Raw genomic sequence first — 20,469 nt, 5'->3', positions numbered from 1 at the left:
CACTCGTTTTGCTGCTTTTTATGAAACTTACTGCGATGTAAGACGACACGTTCCCCCACTACACAAACAAATGCTATAGCATAAACCTTTCTGCAAAAGTCCCACAAAGTAGACATATTGGTGCTGTTTAATGGATCTGTAAGGGAAATAACTTTTTTAGTTGCTGCAGAAGAAATCGCGACCTCAGATCACAAAAGAGTGACTAAGAATTCGGTGTTGTGAGATTGTCCATACCTGCTTCATCGCCATGTGGAAATACTGGTGCCTAGTGCTGTTGACTGCGGTAGTTGTGAGTGCCCAGTTTCCAAGGGTGTGCGTGACACCAGAGGGACTCCGCAGCGGACAGTGCTGTCCATCGCCAACTGCGGTGAACGACCCTTGCGGTACGAGTTCGGGACGGGGACAGTGCGTATCGATAAATGCGGATGCGCGACCACACGGACCACAGTACCCTCATGACGGGCGGGATGACAGAGAACGATGGCCCATTCGCTACTTTAACCGGACGTGCCAGTGCAATGGGAATTTCTCTGGCTTCGACTGCGGCCGGTGCAAACATGGGCTTACAGGTCCCAACTGTGATCAGCCGGTGTCCGTAGGTGAGACTGAATAAAAAATAAAAACAAAAAGAAACAACACAAGAAAATACCAGACGAGCCATTCAGCAACAGGTGCTTTTTAAAGTAGCACAGCCAAGATCATAAATAGCATTGCTCACAAGGAAGAGTTAATTAGGGTCTGCTGCATATTTACATTAAAAAAAAAAACGTTCTTGGCATTTTATGACATTTTGGTTAGACGTTGAATGCCATAACCTGACAACATACACAAGCCTACTCGAACAGCCTATCAGTAATGTGTATTAATTGAGAATTATCTGTATTTTGCTTTTTATGTTATGAACATCACAGTAATTACTGTAACATTTTTCCTTTAGTGAGAAGAAACGTGATGATGTTCAATGCTGATGAGAAGCGCGCTTTCTTGAATGCTCTGGACCTGGCTAAACGCACAGTACACCCGGACATAGTGATAGCCACCCGCAGATTCGCTGAGGTGTTTGGACCGGATGGGAACACTATGCAGTTCGAGAACATCACTATCTACAACTATTTCGTGTGGTCCCACTACTACTCCGTCAGTAAAACGTTCCTGGGACCGGGCCAGCTGAGTTTCGGTGGAGTTGACTTCTCGCACGAGGGACCTGGATTCGTGACTTGGCACCGCTTCCACCTGCTTCAGCTCGAGCGGGACATGCAGGTAAAGATGGAGATAGAGATCCTCTATTTGACGTTGCTGTCCTGAAGTATTACGCACAAGTCTCTCTCTCTCTCTCTCTCTCTCTCTCTCTCTCTCTCTCTCTCTCTCTCTCTCTCTCGCTCTCGCTCGCTCTCTCTCTCTCTCACACACACACACTCATTCAGAGCGGGTGTGAGTCTGGTGCCGATGTGTTTGTTCCATTTATTTACGCGATTTCACGCTTTAATCTGGCGTGTTTAACCAGAAAATGTTGTTACGTTTATGAGCCAAAGCCAAGGCCGTCTATCAGACCTCTTGACAAGTGGTATTGCATTTACTTGCACTGTTGCCTACATTGCTGTATGCTGGCCTTAATTAGAAATAACATAATAACATGACACCCATTTAATATCAGCAGGCTACCCTAAAATAACTTATAGGCTATACTATGTATGTGCAGAAAAATATTCTGGTAACATTCTGGTTTAAATAAATGTTTTGTTTTGTTTTTGTGAAGAAGGATACTGGTTAAAGTTCTATTTAGCAATATAATCAGGTGAAATGTCACTAGCCTATTGGCGTTATTGCCTATGGTTATTAACTCGGCTCGGTGTTTATTATGCCACAGAGGAGGTCGAAATAGGCTTAGGTACTTGTTATATCGTCCCTGTATATACTTCCACCTGGCAGGATATGCTGCAAGATCCGAGCTTCGCCCTGCCCTACTGGAACTTCGCGATTGGTGGGAACAGGTGCGACATCTGCACGGATGACCTGATGGGGGCGCGAAGCTCCTTCGACTTGAACGGCATCAGCCCCAACTCCATATTCTCCCAGTGGAGAGTCATTTGCGAGAGTGTGGAGGACTACGACACACTAGGCACCATCTGCAACAGTAAGTCAAACCCTTTCCAAAGGCCCTTACACAAAGTTAAATATATTTGCTATGAATTCAAGTAATTGCATGTTGTTGGCTTCATTTATGGTGCCATGGTGCAAAAGTCAAAACTGTAGTCCAGTCTTTAATTAATTAATTTAACTCTACATACATACATCCACACGCATACAATTATATGAATTGTAAATTTCTACGTTAAAACCAATGCAACTGTGTAAGCGACCCCTAAAAACCCAGGTGAATAGTTTGTGATAGAGGATAAGTGATGACAAATAAACTATAGGAGTGCCCCTATAAAGTATTGTAAAAATAGCTGAAACCAAGTACAAAGTAGACTGACTGGGTCTCTCTTGCTCCCATATCTGAAACTGTTCTATTGGCAACAAGCTTCTGATATGGGAGACAGTCACACAGAGACTCATTAGAGGACAAAAGGCTACTTGAGCCAAATATGGCTCTGCAGCATTCAAAGACACACAGGTGTGCACACTCCACACATTTTAAAATATCCCAACATTGATTTTTATTTGACTTTAACTCCAAGTCCTTCATAGAAGAGAACGGATGTGAGCTCTATCGTCCTTTTTATGGTTTGTGTTTCTCCCAGCACCTTCTGAGCCGGGTTTGTGAAATCAGTTTGAAATGTGCTTACCCCATCCACTTGCCAGCCAAAAAAAAACAAAAAACACCAGTCTAATGTGCCAACTTTGTCTTATCCCCCCCCCCCACCCACCCACACACACACACACAGACACACACACACACACACACACACTCTCTCACACACACACACACACACACACAAGAAAAAAAAGAACCTTCACCATCTGTGGCAGGTACAGCTTCACAGGGCCTAATCCCCGAAAACTGAAGATTGTGGGATAAACGTGGCCCAGTCTTGGCCTGAAGCTGGTGAATCAGGGCCAGAGATGATTCACAGTCAGGTGTCATCTGGACTTATCATCATCTGAACAATATTTTTCTTTTAAAAATCTGGGAATGAAGCCTGAAAAAAAGTACAGCCAGAGAATCTGGATGACGTCATGTTAGTTGATATTCATATTCCCAAACTCTTACCCCCTGCCTTCAGTGATTAGCTGAAATAGTTTTGATATGTTTGGTCCATTTGTTGGTGTCCAGATCATGGCGCCAGGGCTGTAGCCTGGGATCACCCAGACCTTCACAATTGTACAGTTGCAAGTGGGCCTGGAAAAGGTTCATTGACTTCCAGCAGGGGCGTAACTAGCAGTGAAATGAAGCTTACATTTGTACATTAAACTCTTACCAAATCGTTTCAAAAGTGTAGCAATCTTGTAAACGAAGGTAAAAAAGGTAAGGTAAAAGGTAAAGGTAAAAAATGCAGTTTTACAAAGAAATACAAGTCCATACTTAGTGATTCAATGACCTCTTGGCTAGACGGACCTGCAGAGCTAATCTCAAATTTGCCGAAAGTATGGGTAATGGGTATTCCCAGGCTACCAGGGCTTTTTTTTAACAGTCCACTCAAGGAATGTGACAACAAGTGTTAGGGGTTAGAAATTGCTTACAATCACTAACGGTACCTTTAATTGTCTTTGAACTTCAAGAAGAACAAGCATAACTATGTACATGCATGCACATGTTCTTTAAGAAGAACAAGCATAATGTACACGCATGCACACACACACACACACACACACACATACGCGCACACACACAAATATACACATAATTATGAAACACCCAAAAACACAGTATAGAACACATTACAGGAAGTTTTGAATCCATGCCTTAATTAAATCCATTTTAAATGCATAATCAAGAATCTGTTTTGAGTGTATATCACCTGAATACCCAGATGGAAAAGAAAAAACTTGTGAGAAAACACAGTTAAACTTATTTTGGGGAAGGCGTTGATTGGCTCCTGAGTTGAGAATCACACTCATGTTTTGTACCTGAGGTAATTTAGAAATAGATGCTTAGTGCATAAATACTAAAAACCTAAAGCACTCTGAATTGAAAGAAGTAAACTTAAACATTCTTAATTTAACTCCAACCTGTGGTTGTCTTACAGGTTTGTACAGTATAAATATTCCATTTATATTTAGATACATATTGAAATGTTTTCTCTTTCAAGGGATTTATATACATATTGTCTTGTGTGTTTTATTTATGATTGTTGTCCTCAATCTATTTTCTTAAAACATCCATGCGTATTCATACAGTAAGTGCTTTAACTTCCCATACATTCCTCTCTTCCCTCATGTTGACCCTTCTTGACACATTAATCAAATGCATTGAATTCACACATGAAGCGTGCGATAAGATCGGCGTTTGTCACATTTCATCAAGGGTGATAGATAAACTTTTTTGGGGTGCGTTCGGAGTGGACACGTGTGTTGTCTCTAGCCAGGCTCATGAAGAGCAATGTAAGGATGGTGCAGGAGTTGACTGACGCAATGAGTCCATACCCCTGTTCTACTCCTAACCAAGGTAGGCTATTCAACACAGGAGGTGTGAGGGGAAGTGGTGGGTTGATAGCAAGTTGATAGCAAAATGTGACAACTTGCAGGTAGGCTGGGAATAAGTTCCCTGACAGCATTTGAAACTGCAGGCATGGCAAATGTTGTTGTTACGCTTCTTTCCAAACCTCACCGACTGCCTGAATCTGTAGAGCACCTGTTGTTAGATAAGCCAGTGGAGCCTAGTAGTAGCACTTCTTTCCCCTGCTGGAGCCATTGTCTGAAAGAGACGTCAGCATCTCAGCTCTCTCCTTGCCCCCTCTAAAGACGCTGAAATTGAGCTCCATCAGGAGGATCTCCATGGGAACAAGGGGAATCATGTGACAACAACACTCAGCAGGAATGTTGAAGTGTTATGTGTGTTCAGTCCTAAGTGCCTCAGCTCTATCTCCAATGCGTCCCTTCTTTTCACAGCCCCTAACAGAAGGAACACATTGGGGAACATGCACTTGCTGAAGAGAGAGAATAAGACATGCTAAGTGCTAGCCACACCGTTTAGCGTTTCAGCTCTCATCACACTCACTCCTTAGACTAGCACCATCAGAAGGAACCCGTTGGGGAACATGTGCGTCATGCTACTTGTTTTTTTTTATATTGAAAGGACAGTTGAGAGAGAAAGGATACAAGATGAGAGAAATATGGGTGTAGGATTGGCTGCCAATGGGAATCTAACCCCCTAGGCCACCATTGGCACTTGAACCCATATACTGTATGTGGTCGGGATGCTGTTGCCACTTGCATTCTCATGCTAGGTTTTACCTTTCAGTATCTCAGCGCTCTGTCTTTACCACCGTATCCATCTGTAATGTGGAACCTACTTGGTTAACTCTAGCTGGTGCCAGAAATGTGCCCTGTGAAACTCCATTTTGAACAAGATGGCTGTAGTCTATTTCTGCCGAGTTTTTGGCTAAAGTGGCAAGCCTTTTTTTTTGGGGGGGGGGGGGGCGTGCTGTCTCGTCTGACGAGACGCAATGTCGTACAAATCTAAGGACCCCTAGTTCACGCCGAATTCTTACAACATTTCACAAGTTACGGGTTGTCACAACACAAGCCATCAGCATGTACAAATGGAACGCACAATATAATACCATCATGGCCTTTACCCCCCCACCCTGCAGACACAGAGACGAGCCCCATCAGGAGGAACCCAGCGGGGAACGTGGCGCGGCCCATGGTGCAGAGGCTACCGGAGCCCAAAGATGTGGCCGACTGTCTGGAGGTGAACATGTTCGACACGCCACCATTCTATTCCACCTCCACTGAGAGCTTCCGCAACTCCATCGAGGGTCAGTGAGTGGTCTGTATGTGTGTGTGTGTGTGTGTGAAAGACCTGCAGAGGAATGAAAGAGGAAAAAGATGAAAAAGGGATTTTAAGGAGCCTTTCAACAATATTTAAATCCATGTCAAATGGTATAAGCTTTTTCAGTCAAATTTTCCACTGATGCACATTTACTGTAAGTCCTAACATAAAGTAGGCTTCCACAATCATCTTTTTCACTGAAAAAGACATTTCAGCTGGAGTTGTCCACAAAGGGCGCCTTGTTTGTCAAGACTGTCACGACGCATGTTTTCTTTTCATGGTTGCCAGGCTACAGCCACCCGCAGGGTACATATGACCCCGTGGTGCGAAGCCTGCATAACCTAGCTCACCTCTTCCTGAACGGCACCGGGGGTCAGACGCACCTCTCGCCCAACGACCCCATCTTCGTCCTCCTGCACACCTTCACCGACGCCATCTTCGACGAGTGGCTTCGGCGGCACCCTGGTGAGTGTGTGTGTGGCGCGGCGTGTGGAGCGGTTGGTTGCGGCCAACGTCTGAGTTGAGACCAATCATAGCCTGCATCACACTACTAGAGAGGGAAGTGTTATTGCAACTTCTGTAGCAGGAAACCAAGGGTGTGAGAGGAAAGGTGATGAAAGGTTTGATAGCACTTCCCAGTGTCTTAACAGAAGAAAAATAACACCTGTCAGTGAGAAAAACGTTTAAAAGTGGATCATTGTGATAGAATTGCACAACTCCCTGTAATGTGAAACATCCGAGATAAAAAAAAACATTCTGTTCTTACACCAGTTGCTATTTATTCCAACTTTGCCGTGTCAAAAGAAAAGTAAGATGTACAATTAGCTATGTCCTCTTTACAGTGGCATAGCATAGATTTGTCCTAACATTCTCTTGTCCCTCTTTCTATTGGCAGAGTCTGCTGTTTATCCCTTGGAGAATGCCCCCATTGGTCACAACAGAGAGTACAACATGGTGCCATTCTGGCCCCCGGTAACTAATGTGGAGATGTTTGTGACGGCCCCTGAGAATCTTGGATATTCCTATGAGGCTGACTGGCCTGGTATGTATTCTGTGTTAACGTTCCTAAGGAAACGTAACACCTAATGCTCATGTAAATTATGACCCGTTCAGTTTATTTATTAGCTGGACTAATATTTGTGTACAGCTTTGGCATCTGCCACTTTCTTATAAACTTGTGTAGAAATAAGTTGTTTTTACTCTCTCTGTCTCTCTTTTTCTTTTAGAAGTCTAGATGAATTTGTGTGTTTTGTCACATGTGTATATACCTCTGTTATGATAGGCTACGCTCATGTGCTGTATACCTCTCTGTTATGATAGGCTATGCTCATGTGTTGTATACCTCTCTGTTATGATAGGCCAAGCTCATGTGTGTATACCTCTGTTATGATAAGCCAAGCTCATGTGTTGTCTACCTCTGTTATCATAAGCCAAGCTCATGTGTTGTATACCTCTCTGTTATGATAAGCCAAGCTCATGTGTTGTCTACCTCTGTTATGATAGGCCAAGCTCATGTGTTGTCTGAATTGTTTTTGTCCTGCAGCTCGCCCTATCACTCTGACTGAGATCATCTCCATCACCGTGGTTTCTGCCCTCATTGTCGTGGCGGTCATCTTTTCCATCACAACCTGCGCCGTGCGTTCCAAAGCCAGTAGGATGGAGGGCAGGCAGCCATTGTTAGGAGAACAGTACCAGCGCTACGATGACCATGACAGACATGCAGTCAAAACACAATCAGTCGTATAAGGGTTAAAAATAAATGAACCAACCACTTTTTTATTGTTCTGTTTTAAAAATGCAAGTTGGAAACAAACTCATAATTGAATGAGTTTTGGATAATATTTCAGCTGATGTACTCATGTTAGGCTTTTTTTCCTAGGTGTAAGATAATTACTAGTAGGTATTTAAAATGTAGGTGCTAACAATTAATTACATACACATGCTTGTATGATGTACATTTGTAAACATAATATTTGGGTATGTTTTTCCGTAATCTTGTGAGATCACTAATTCTAACTTAAATTGTTGAAAACAATAAATTCACCCAAAAAACAGGCTATTTGTATTGTTTTCCCTTTTCAGTGCCATTTTGAAAAACATTTAACATTTAACATTAAGCACAGACAACAATAAATAACAAAAAACAATAAAAAAAGACACAAACATCCAACAACATTGCAGACGTTGACGCGATGCTTTTAATATCAGATCCAGTCATTTCTCTGCCCATTTTAGTCACCTTGTCCAGCATTTTCCTGTTCTGGACAGAAAGACCCCCCCCACCAGCAATGGATGGCGAAAGTCACCACACTCTGAATAAAAGTTAAATAAAACAATGTCAGAGTTGTTGTGTCTGCATTAAAACTATGCAGTTTCCTTAAAAAATAGAGCCGTTGCTGTGCTTTTGAGTAGCCTATCTTGCTAGTGTGTTGGCAGAAACCCTACTGCCCAGATACTTATACTTCTCCACAGTCTCAACTGTCCCTTATGAATAGTAACAGGTTGCATTGGAGGGTGCCTTTTCCTAAAATCAATCACCATTTATTTTGTTTTTGAAATGTTAATGATTAGTGAATTTTGATTGTATATTATATATTTGATTGCACTAATCATGGAAGTGGTCAACCTCAGATCTGTAGTCATTAAAACTGACTAGGGCAGCATCATCTGCAAACTTAATTAGTGGTGGCTGATACAATCATTATTAGTATAGACCCTTTCAACAATAAAAACAAAAACAATGCTTGAACATTCTATTTGGTTCCCAATCTACTTCCTCTACATTAAGATAACATATGGAATGTTAAAACGGAAGTCTTGTGGGGCCAACTATGATGCTGATAATGGAACTCTCTTTAAAGGGTCTATACAAAATAAATACCAATGGTGATAAAACACATCCTTGTGGCACATCCGTGTTTGTCATAATGGTTCTTGACCGACTGTGACTCGCCCTCACATACTGCCTGTTAAAAAGTCCTGAATCCACTTTACAAGTAAAGAGTGGCGTTTACACCCATCAACACCCATTGGCATCAGCCATCAACAGTTATGACTCTAGAGGGAGCTCTACAGTAGCCAAAATGACCTAAACCTACCTTTAAAATGTACCTTTAAAGGAGCGATCTGAGATGTTTCTGAAGCCTTTTTTGCTGATTGCAGTCAACTAATTAGATGGTCTGACATCAAAACAAAAAAGTCACCTGTGGAATTGATAGAGCTGTAAAAAAAAACATCCAAAAACATCCAATGAAAGGTAAGACAAACAGCTGGACGGCGATAGGTCTATCAAACTGCCATCTATTCCTCCCCCTCCGTGTTTGTGTGCTTTGGGGGAGAGCTTTGGAGGGAGGCCTGAAGGAAGAAGATGGGACCTTTGTAATCGTGCATTTTCAAAATCTAGCTTGTTTGTACCGTTTTTTCCCAAGATCCCGGATCCCTCCTTTACAGTTTTTCTCAGTCGCTTTGGTGCTACTCTCACATCACTAGTAACATTTGCACAGCAGTTAGTGCATTTCTCAAAACAATTAGTGCACACTGCAAAACCTAGTGGATGACCGGCAAAAGCACGTCACTTGCTCAAAATGGATAGTCCATAGTCCAAAAGCAGGTATTCATGTCAATGAAACTGTCAGTGTCATCAAAATGAGAAGGCTTGACACCATTGTTTATGAACAAGATAGTCAAATGGCTTTGTCATGTTTTCATTATGACAGTTCTCTCAGTGTTTTCCAATGCAAAAAAGGTCAGAACTTGGTGACACTACCTGAACATGCTCAAGACAGCACTATACAGTACTTGTACAGCCATTTGAAAACTACAGTAAAGTTACACATTGCTGTAGTTAGGTGAGTAAGTGAGTACAAGACACTGAATATGTACATTTTTACTGTATGCTCTTTGCAATTCCACAGCATTGTGACAGAATGTGATAACTAGTTCAACAATTTTGTATGTAATGACTCAAGCAATGAAATGAAGACTATTAGTTTTATTGGGAACGACTATTCAGCATTCATAAGTATAGTTCATTTCGACTGACATGACATAAGCAAATGATAATGTTAAAAAACAGCAAATAATTGTATGACAGCAACTGATACATGTCCAAAAGTATTTGCAATTTGTTCAGAGGAAGGAGAAATTGCTACTATGATGTGCACAAATTACTAAATGTTGTGGAGGTTGAACTAATAGTTATGAGAATTTTCATTCTGATCTGAAAAAAGCACCAAAGCGACTGAGAAAAACTGTAATGTCAATGAAACTGTCAGTCATCAAAATGAGATGTCTTGACACCATCGTTTATGAACAAGATAGTCAAATGGCTTTGTCATGTTTTCATTATGACAGTTCTCTCAGTGTTTTCCAATGCAAAAAAAAAAAAAAAGGTCAGAACTCGGTGACACTACCTGAACATGCTCAAGACACCACTGTACAGTACTTGTACAGCCATTTGAAAACTACAGTAAAGTTACACATTGCTGTAGTTAGGGGAGTAAGTGAGTACAAGACACTGAATATGTACATTTTTACTGTATGCTCTTTGCAATTCCACAGCATTGTGACAGAATTTGATAACTAGTTCAACAATTTTGTATGTAATGACTCAAGCAATGAAATGAAGACTATTAGTTTTATTTGGAACGACTATTCAGCATCCATAAGTATAGTTCATTTTGACTGACATGACATAAGCAAATGATAATGTTAAAAAACAGCAGAGAATTGTATGAAAGCAACTGATACATGTTCAAAAGCATTTGCAATTTGTTCAGAGGAAGGAGAAATTGATACTATGATGTAGCCTGGCTAGCGCCACCACTTCTCAATGAGACGTGGTCTGGCCCAAACGTTCATTTTCTCGTATTTGAAAAAAATGCCCAGATCCGTTTATTGGGTGCCACGGATGTCTATCAAATGCGTCTGTGCATAGCTCATCATCGTCTTGCTTCCCCCCTTGTTCTGTGATTGGTCCCCTATCTCAGGCGAAAATTTGCTCCATGGTCTCCAGGCTGCCTTAGCAGCGTGAATCAAATCGCGCGCAAGGCAGCATGGGAACACCCAGGCTAACTATGATGTGCACAAATGACTAAATGTTGTGGAGGTTGAACTAATAGTTATGACAATTTTCATTCTGATCTGAAAAAAGCACCAAAGCGACTGAGAAAAACTGTAAGTCACTGTTTCTGTACCCTATAGGGCTCAGCGGCCCACTGTGGTAAGGCCCATCCACTTCCCCGATGGAAACTGGAGCCTGGCCATGGATATGCCAGTTGCATGGTAATTGTAACACTATAATTAAAATGCCTCCGGAAGATCTGCCAATGATTAAAATAAATAAATAAAAAATAAAAAGTATGTTTACTGGATAGGAATAGTGTTGTTCGTGTGTGCCGCCACTAGAGGGCGATAGTGCAGAAGTAGTGTGCTTTGTGTTTGTCCTTTCTCAGCCGAATCCTGAGCATGTATGACAACCCTGATATCGACAAAATACCATCGTTTGTCTTCACACTTGCTATGTTCTCTTGGGTTTGGGACCAGTGGTAGGTATAAGGTATTAGGCTAATTCTGCAGCTTGGAGACTTTTACAAAAATAACTGCAGTTATGGGACAAAAAGGTGTACTTCTCAGAAGTACAGTGTAGGCCTAGTACAAATACTGTCCAAATGTTCAAAGTACTGGATTCCTGCATATGAACGGCAAGCAACTGAAAAATTAAAATATAAACTCTAAATCCCAAACTCTAAATTCAGAGACAAATGTAACACTTCAGCAGCCTTTACAGGTGATAGGCTACTGTGTTTGGATTTACACAAAATTACCTTTTTTTGTATTTGAAGACAGTCATTGTCTTATTGCCTGCTAGCACCTTAGGATAGGATGTAAAACAGAATTAAAAATGTTGGAGATAAACATAAAGCATTTTTAGCATAAAATGCTAAAAGTAAAGTAGGCTTCAATACAATATTTACGCGTCGAAAATACTGCTTAATTAGTGCTGCTAATCCTGCTATTACGGTAAAAGGGCGTGTCGGCTTGTGGTCCACCTGTCTGAAGTTTTAAATTACAGACTCGGTCAAGTCACTGATACAGCATGCTGATTTGTACAGTCCATACTGGCTTCTGTCTGGCTCCTGGACGCTTGGAGGATTGGATCAGACCAAACAAAAACTAGGATCCTTCCTTGCTCCAGCTACAGATGGTTTGCTATTCACAAGTTATTGGTCAGCGGATTGCACTGATGGGTAATCCACACTGAAATACTGCATAATTCAGTCGGAGCTGTAGGTCTCTAATATGCGAATAAGCGTGAATTGCGTTTGTGGATGCTCGCAGGAAAAAAAGGGGAGTGGACAACTTTGAGTGTAGAAAAGAGTCTGATAACTAGTGTTGGTTAGTGTTGTTTTCGGAGCACCAGTGACTGTTTCAGTGGGCAGGTTTCCCACAACTGTGATATTTTAATCGCGTTTTGATTTATTTATTCATTCAGTTTTGTTTTAATCACATCACATTTCAATGATGGACGAAGAGAACGGGTTGCCGGATTTTAAGGATCTTGAGATCAAGTTGGGTCGCAAAATTCCAGAAAGTCTCATTAGGTCTTTCAACGAGAGAGACCTGAAAACTAAAAGTGAGGAAAAGAGGCTCGCGACGCCGGTGACTGTGAAGAACCACACGTCTGCGGACTTGAAGCGACTGGAGAGCAAGATGTTATTTTTAAAACAGGAAATGGTGAGTATCTAATTTAACCTGACCACAGACTATACGTTACGCTACAAACTCTGTCTCTCTCTCTGCACTATAACCTGTAGAAGAGAGAACAGGCTGTGTGTAGCCTATATTTGTTTGGCTACATCCACTGATTTCTAAATATCTCTTTTGAGATCAGGGACTTGTAGCCCTATCTGAAAAGCATCTAATTTGGAAACTAATTGATAAAGTTGAAATTCCATGCAATTGCCTTTGAAACTGTCATTTACTATGTCCTGCTCTGGTTCAGAGCTTGCCTGTGCATTCTTGTGAGGGCAGACAAAATGCACTACAGGCCAGCCTACTTCAATACTTGTCTTGTTCCCTTCCCCCACCCATTTCAGCAACTAATGAAACTCTTGAACAAAGCCCTGTTTAAGCAAAGTTTCACTGCCAGCCCTCTCTTGCATGCATATCGAAAGAGTAATAACACACATGTGAGTCATGACTGCTTGTCCTGTAAAGCACCAACCCCATCGTCCAAAGTGTGACATCACCACCCTCTGTGCAGGCAGTCAGAATGGGCCATTCACACACTCACAGCTAGCCGTAATGTGATTCACGCCTTGTTGGTAAACGTGTGTCCTACTTGACCTCCCAACCCACCCATGCTACTTGAAAACATGAAACTTTTAGATTAGGGCATTTGCAAAGAGGGTGTACTTGTGGTAAACTTTAGCCTATATGACACACATTAGAATGACCGTATCCCCCCCATGCCCCCCCCCCCAGTTAAAGGCTTTAGGTCATCATTAGGACCAGCAGAGCAGATGGTCTCGTCTTGTCCACGTCCTGCCAGGGCCGGGGGTCTTTGGTTACTCCTCTGACTTTACCGGCTGTTGCCGTGTTCAGTGCCGGCCCATGTTGCCATGTGGCGACTGTGTGTGTGTCTGCGCACATCTGTGCACATGTGTGTGTGTGTGTGTTGAATGGAAGGAAGTGGAGCTGGAACTTTATTCTTTTCTTGTGGGATTGACAACAGTTGGTTCCCATTGAGAAAAAAGTGTGGAATTGTGCAGGATGTTCAGCTATTGGCTGATTTGGTATCCTGTTTATGTTTAGCACTGCAGCCAGAAGAACCCAGAAGTTGTTGAAGTGACTGAAGTAAAAAGTGCTGGTTTCTGTCTTTAACCTATTGAGGAGTGAATTATTTTCCCTGGCTCCTTCTAGAATTCTACGCAAACGTTCTATAGTTTCAGTGTTCTTTATACAGTCTATGGGAAAATTCCCTGAGGGTAATTGTCACATCATAGTGTAGAACTCTCGGTTCGCGAACGTTCTAAGCACATATTTGTGACCATACTTCTAGAAATGAGTTTCTCAATCCAAATCGGATAATTGTTTTCATTGTCGACACAACCCTACCTCTTCCCTTTGTATAGCTAGTCATTGTCACCAGCTAATTTGGGACCTTATGGTCTAACCAGCTGGTCTTTAGTTCTTATAGCAACCACTTAATCTTTAATCCTATCAAGCAGTGTTTTTCTTTGTCTTCATAGACGTGAGTCTCTAGTCTCATACACAAGTCAGCTGCTTTGTCAGAATACTTCTGTTTGAGTATACTTAAGTTATGAGTGTGAGCCAATACTGTGTGACACGCCTGTACTTTATCTCATGACAGCTTGGTCAGTTTGTAACACACAAAAAAGATAAACAGTGGACAATATGCCTTGTTTCCACAGTAAAACCACTCCCTTTTACATACCATCTTTTGTTTGTAATGTAGTGAAGTGAATCGGCCATTTTTGTTTGTAATGTGGTAAAGTGAATCCGCCTTTGTCTCCAGCTCCAGCTGTATGATAACACTGTTGTTTCGCCACAACTGGAGTGGTTGTAAAGTAAACGGCCGTGGTAACCAAGGGCCCCCTTTCTCTTCGTCCAGCAGCTGCATGGGTTCAGTCATCTCTGGCCCTTAATTGAGATGACAAGCACCGGCGCATTCCACAGTGACCAAAGTGAGTCCATCATGAGCACAGAAAGGCTGGCTGGAGTCACTAAAGCAAACACTGAATGCATTATGACTCCCATCAGAGCTCAGCCCCAAACCACTACAGGGCCTCCTGGCTCATCATGCCAGCTGCATGGGATAGCATATCAGCATGCAGTCATGCATGTTAGGCTATGTAGGCTAGTATATTAGGCTACTGTATGTAGTCAATATAATGCAGCCATGCATGTTTGGCTGTATAGTATATTAGGCTATATAGGTTACATCTACATATAAGCAGGACATAAAGCCTATTATGATTTGCTGGCTTAGTATTTTCACAAGTTGTGAGCATGTTAATTGTTTCCATACGTATGTAGGGCAAAAGATCCACCAAAGACGTGCACACGCACACACACACACACACACACACACACACACACACACATACAGACATACAGGCTGCACACTCTGCACACCATGCGCGCTGGGTGCTAAACTTGCGTGGGAGCGATTATTATGTTAAGTGCCTGTAATTGCTTGCCCAGTAAAGTGCCTTGCGAAAGCAGTGCTCAAATAAACAGTGCTGAATCATACAGAAAATGAAAATGAGGAATGGCGGCGCCACCGTCAAGTTTTATGACTTTGTTTTTAGAAGGAGAGGCAACTTTTATTTTTGTGGCTATCAACCCATTGTTGCTTTTCCATAACCCACACTCTCAACGCAAAGTCTCAGTCACATGTTGCCTGTACAAGACGATAGGCCTATCAGCTTTGGCGTCTGCCATATGGCTCTATAGGACCTCATGATCATGAAGTGGACTGAGACCTGTAGCGACGATGACCACAGTAGGGAGTGGAGTCTGCGTCAGCTTCTCTTTCCACTCTGTTACTCACTCTTACTTGCTTGTCTTCGCTAATTTGCTAATTGTGAGGCTTTAGTGTGGGTGTGGGTGTGGGTGCGTGCGCGTGTGTGCATCAGTTGACTCCCTTCTGGCGGCTGAGTGACTTGACTGAACCATGTCTCAGCCCGAGGAGGCGGTAATTATGGTCAAAGGGGAAGGCACAGGCAGGGTTAACGTGTCAGAGTGTCAGAGAGGGCTTCTGTAGGTCAACCAGAGGACACACGCAAGACCTGTTGGACCAGATGGTGTTAACAGGTTTTATGATATTGCAGTGCTCATCTAGTCGTGTCGTGTCACCATTAACGTTATCAGATTAGTAACCCTGGGAGGGAATCACATCTAGTCCAATGTAAATTAAAAGTCCAATTAAAAACACATTAAGCTGATTCAAGGAACTTATATGTGACCCTTGTAGTTCATCCACTATCCTTCATCCATCTTTATTATGATTAATTTTACAGGCTCTTATCATAGATAAACATTACATTTTAATTCATTATTAATTAGCCCAATAAAGGCATAAACAGATACCATACTACAAGGCATATATTATTATTATTATTATTATTATTATTATTATTATTTTTTTTTTTTTTTTTTTTTTTTAATGTATTATTATGAGTATAAACTAATCATGTTGATTTCTAAAACTCTGCAGGCCCACCTACGTGCCATAGACGTGAAGTTGATGCACCAACTCCTGACCATCAACGATGGCATAGAGTCTATCCGCTGGGTGATGGAGGAGCGGGCAGGAGTGGCCAGCCGTGAAAGCAGCTTGACAGGCAGCCTGTACAGCCTATCGGATAGCCAGGATACCTCCCAGCGGGGGAGCTGCAACAGCCTCCATGACTGCAGCGACAGCCTGGATGGGATATCGGTGGGCAGCTACCTGGACACTCTAGGAGAGGACCTAGAAGAGGACCTGGGTGAGGACCTCCCCAATCACCCGTCGCCGACAGAAATGACCAACGGGTTTCCAGAAAAATCTACCACCGTAGACGACGAGGACCTTCTCAAGAAGCCCCCGCCACTGCGTCCTCGAGTGGAGACGGACGAGTACTATATTTTTGGTTGATTATTTGTGGTGTTTTAGCTTGTTGTGGCTAACTTCCCGTTAGCTGGGACAGGCTCCTTGTTGGACTGACTCTTCCCCCTGTCTTGCTTCCCCCAGCTCCACCTCCTAATGTATGCTGCTGACTGATGACTGCAATGTTGAAACTTCGTTGCTGCAACGTTGAGGCCCAGATAGTGGGTAGCTTGTGTCCTCATCAGGGCCACACTTGGCCCTGATACGGCCCAGAATTCGTTACAATGCGGGAGGAGGTCACTGGGTTCCTCTGGTTGAACCTGTTGCGCCCCCCCCCCCCCCCCCTCCTCCCTATAGTCTGCATTAATCCTCCCCCATCCACAACACCCATTCCCCCCTCCCAGAACCACTAGCCAAAACACACTCAACCTGAATGGCACGCTGGGCCCTGCCCCGCTCATGTGATGGTAGCAAAATAAGGGTTTAATAATAATAGTTATTATGGTGATGACCACTCCAGAGACTTCCCACTATCCCGCACAAGACACAAATGTCCCCTCACGGGCCCACTGCACGCGTGCTCTGAACATTTTGCTCCAAAGACTGCAACAGTGCCTCCACATGTCTTAACCCCCCCAACCCCCCACCCAGACCCCCTCCTGACCTACTCAGATACAATGGCTAAGGCCTCTAACCCGAGTAATATGTGGTAAAAAGGGATTGAGCGATTATTTTGGCATTAGCCCTCACTCGTGCTGGGAGCCTGGTTTCTGAGAGGATCATGGGTCACAAATGGACATTTCCTTTAGTGATTACAAGTGGCAGGAGCTACCAAGTGCAATTTCTGGTCATGGCAAAACCAACGTTTTTGTTTTTACCCTTTGAACTGAGACCGCGTGCAGAAGTTTTTTTTAATTTTTTTTTTTTTTTTTTGCTTCAGCTCAATGTTCATCGACCTTTGGTCCAATGCACCTGTCGATCCAAGATGTGTTGAAGTGTTTGTTCTTGGACCCTTGACATGCTGAAATGGTGTATGTATTTCAGTGTTTCACAGACTGTGGATCTGACCTGTAAACTATGGAAAGGCACATACTCTGCTCCAAAGAAACACAGATTTAGCCTTGTTTTTAACACTTGAATATTTTAAATTTTAGACAGATCTGTTTGTTTTTTGGATGTTGTGATATTTCAGCATTCATAAGATGTGTGAAAAACAATGTAAATATACCTTTGGTAACTGGATGATAACAGTGCCTCAACCTTGTGTGTGTGTGTGTGTGTGTGTGTGTGTGTGTGTGTGTGTGTGTGTGTGTGTGTGTGTGTGTGTGTGTGTGTGTGATTGGTTGGTTGGTTGCAGGTGCTGTTGTCGCCTACTTTCGCAGGTGTGCTTCTAATTTATTATTTGTATTTGGTTAAGAAGTGTTTTGAGAAAAATGCATAATATATTGTGATTTTTCTTAACGTCTTGGTGTCTTCCACTCTATCTTGCACTGAAACCCGATCCACCTCCTCCTACACATAAAGTCACTTGTAGTACAGCCAGCTGGAAACATATCAGCCCAAAGATCTCCTTATTAAAACAAAAATCCTTAAATTACTGCATGCACTCTCACACTGCCTCGGCAGATCATAGCTTTGTAAAGCACTCTTGACACTCCTTGGGGCTTTGTTCAACACTGTGTTTATGACTAGTCTGACTTAATTGAAACAGACACGAAACATTATGAGGCAAGAGTCGGAGAACGAGTGCCAGGCATACTGAGTGTGTTTCATCTTCACCACTACATGAATGCAGTGCATTGCCTCACAGCTTCCCCTGTAGGTGAATGACGATAGATATATTTATCTATCTATTTTATTTATTTATTTATTTATTTATTGTGCGTTCATTTTTATAGAAGTTGAGTGCATTATTGGGTGTCTTTATAAGTATCTTGGAAAGTCTTTATATTTGTGTGACTTTGAAAGTTAAATAGATAAATAGATAGATAGATAGATACTTTATTGATCCTCAAGGGAACTTCAAGGTCTCAGTAGCATACAGACAACACACACACATTCACTAACAGCAGAAAAAGTAATTAAAAGTATATAATAAAAGAACACAACTAAGCAGTAAGGGCAGTAGAAGATACTAAATATACTAAAGTACTAAGATACAAATTATACTAACACAATCTAAATCAATTCTAAAAGCAGTATCCACATAGTGGTGATTAATCAATCAATCAATACTAATGAAATTGCAATGTTCAAGAAGTTTGTAAATGAAAATGCAAACTTTATAAATGAGGTCACCAAGCTATCAGCCAGCCACAGTCATTCAATGTTCTGACCAGATTTTGTCCGGGGTCGGAAACTCCAGCAACCCCCATCATTTGGAATGGTTGAAATAGACTAGCATTACCTCACAGCTTCTGCCCCTAAGGTCTCTGTAATGTAGTCTAAACCACTACAGAGAGACCACAAATCCACAGCAACTGACACTAAGAGCCTAATTATCCATTGTACATACTGGCTTATGCCCCCTTTGACATGGTTGGACATAAATTCTAAGGAAAACATTCCAAATCTTATGACTAAACGTCATTGTCTGTCTAGAGCTATGTGGTGGTATGGGTGAAGCAACTACTTTCTCTCACACACACACACACACACACACACACACAAATACCTAAATACAAACAAACAATTAGCAAAAACGTCAAAAATCTAGGCGAATTTAAATATCTTAAATGTTTGAGTGGAGACATGATAAACTATTTGTTAACGTTCACATGAAGTGTAAGGGTTCACTAGCTAATAATGAAGAGAACAGGTTTGTCAGGCTTGTGTCATCATCACCCACGGTGAATCAGAGTTCCTGGGAGGAGGATGGTACACTTTGTACAGTTTCTCTCTCTTTCTCTCTTTTTTCACAAGAAGGATTAGTGGCTTAGTTCCACTTGGTGTCCACACTTGTTTACGGCCGACACCCCTCAATTCTTCCTTTGTTGGGATGTCTTCAGTTCATCAAACAGCTGGGTGAGGACTGAGTTGCCCTCTGTTACCTTGTTTGTACAATAAGCAACCATTTCAGATTGAACAACTTTAGGCAATACAATTTTCTCTCTTTTTTTTAACCCCACCACCATCATCACCTGTCTGGGTCAGAGAAGAATACCTCTCTTTCTGCTTTAGATCATCTGTGCTTGTTATACTTTTTTATGGTTGACGAGCATGAAAAATCTATCCACTTTCAATTCATCAGCGTTTAAAAAAAGGCAGCTTTTTTAAGCTTTTTAAATTATTATTTAATCTATTCAGAATTGCAGGAGTAGAGACAAAAAACCTGCAGCTGTGCCTTTGAAATTGTACCTGACTCCTGTATAATAGCCTCACTACAGTACTTGGGGCCATTATCCACCAAGGAAGCAGATCATCAAGCATGCGCTGACTGGGGCTACAGACTAGTGCAAAAGAGTAGTGCTGAGGATGGAGGGAGAGATTGAGGACAGGCTTTCACAGTTTGCAGGATCAGAGGGGCGCCAAACAAAGATTTATTCATCCCCAACAGACCCTAATTATTTCCTCTGGGGGTCGAAAGAGGGTGGGTGAAATGGTGGGTGAAAAGTGGGCTAATAATAATTGCCCCGTGAGGAGGCAAAAGAAAAAGAGGGGGAATACCCCTGGCCAGATCCATTAACAAATTAGCCACGGTCTTGGTGCAGGGCCAGCCGGCTGGAAAGATTACACCAGGTATTATCCGGGGAGCTGTCAGTGTGAAAGCCAGTAGCCATGGACAGAGCCAGGGATATAGGTTACTGGGGCATTAGGATCAAAGCCACTGTGATCTGTGGCTTCGCGGCCATTGTGGCCCGAGAGGAGAGGAATTAATTCAACCAGGCGGGGCACACAATGCAAGCCTCCCTTAAAG

At 42.4% G+C, this 20,469-nt stretch overlaps 2 protein-coding genes across 3 annotated transcripts; both read left to right on the top strand.

Annotated features, from left to right (window-relative positions):
* The first annotated feature begins 247 nt into the window (after window positions 1–247).
* LOC143127964 (5,6-dihydroxyindole-2-carboxylic acid oxidase-like) lies at window positions 248–7,684 on the top strand. Its single transcript, XM_076289647.1, has 7 exons — window positions 248–599; window positions 938–1,260; window positions 1,930–2,134; window positions 5,757–5,924; window positions 6,227–6,411; window positions 6,836–6,980; window positions 7,482–7,684. The coding sequence occupies exons 1-7, from the start codon at window positions 248–250 to the stop codon at window positions 7,682–7,684; spliced, it is 1,581 nt and encodes a 526-aa protein (XP_076145762.1).
* A 4,345-nt stretch (window positions 7,685–12,029) lies between these two features.
* Window positions 12,030–18,014, top strand: LOC143127267 (leucine rich adaptor protein 1-like). 2 transcript variants are annotated; one of them, XM_076288657.1, is made up of 3 exons: window positions 12,030–12,673; window positions 16,182–16,582; window positions 16,698–18,014. In XM_076288657.1, the coding sequence occupies exons 1-3, from the start codon at window positions 12,458–12,460 to the stop codon at window positions 16,708–16,710; spliced, it is 630 nt and encodes a 209-aa protein (XP_076144772.1). In that variant the 5' UTR covers window positions 12,030–12,457; the 3' UTR covers window positions 16,711–18,014. The 2 variants fall into 2 exon arrangements, with proteins under 2 accessions (XP_076144772.1, XP_076144771.1); XM_076288656.1 differs by having other exon boundaries at window positions 16,182–18,014.
* Window positions 18,015–20,469: the final 2,455 nt, after the last annotated feature.

This window comes from Alosa pseudoharengus, unplaced genomic scaffold, assembly GCF_046254945.1.
Source record: "Alosa pseudoharengus isolate Yale_2024_CS ecotype anadromous, Long Island Sound unplaced genomic scaffold, YU_APseudo_1.1 YU_APseudo_1.1_scf_17, whole genome shotgun sequence".
Lineage (NCBI taxonomy): Eukaryota > Metazoa > Chordata > Actinopteri > Clupeiformes > Clupeidae > Alosa > Alosa pseudoharengus.
Note: the sequence above shows the minus strand (reverse complement) of the source record. Positions and strands in the feature narration are given on the sequence as shown.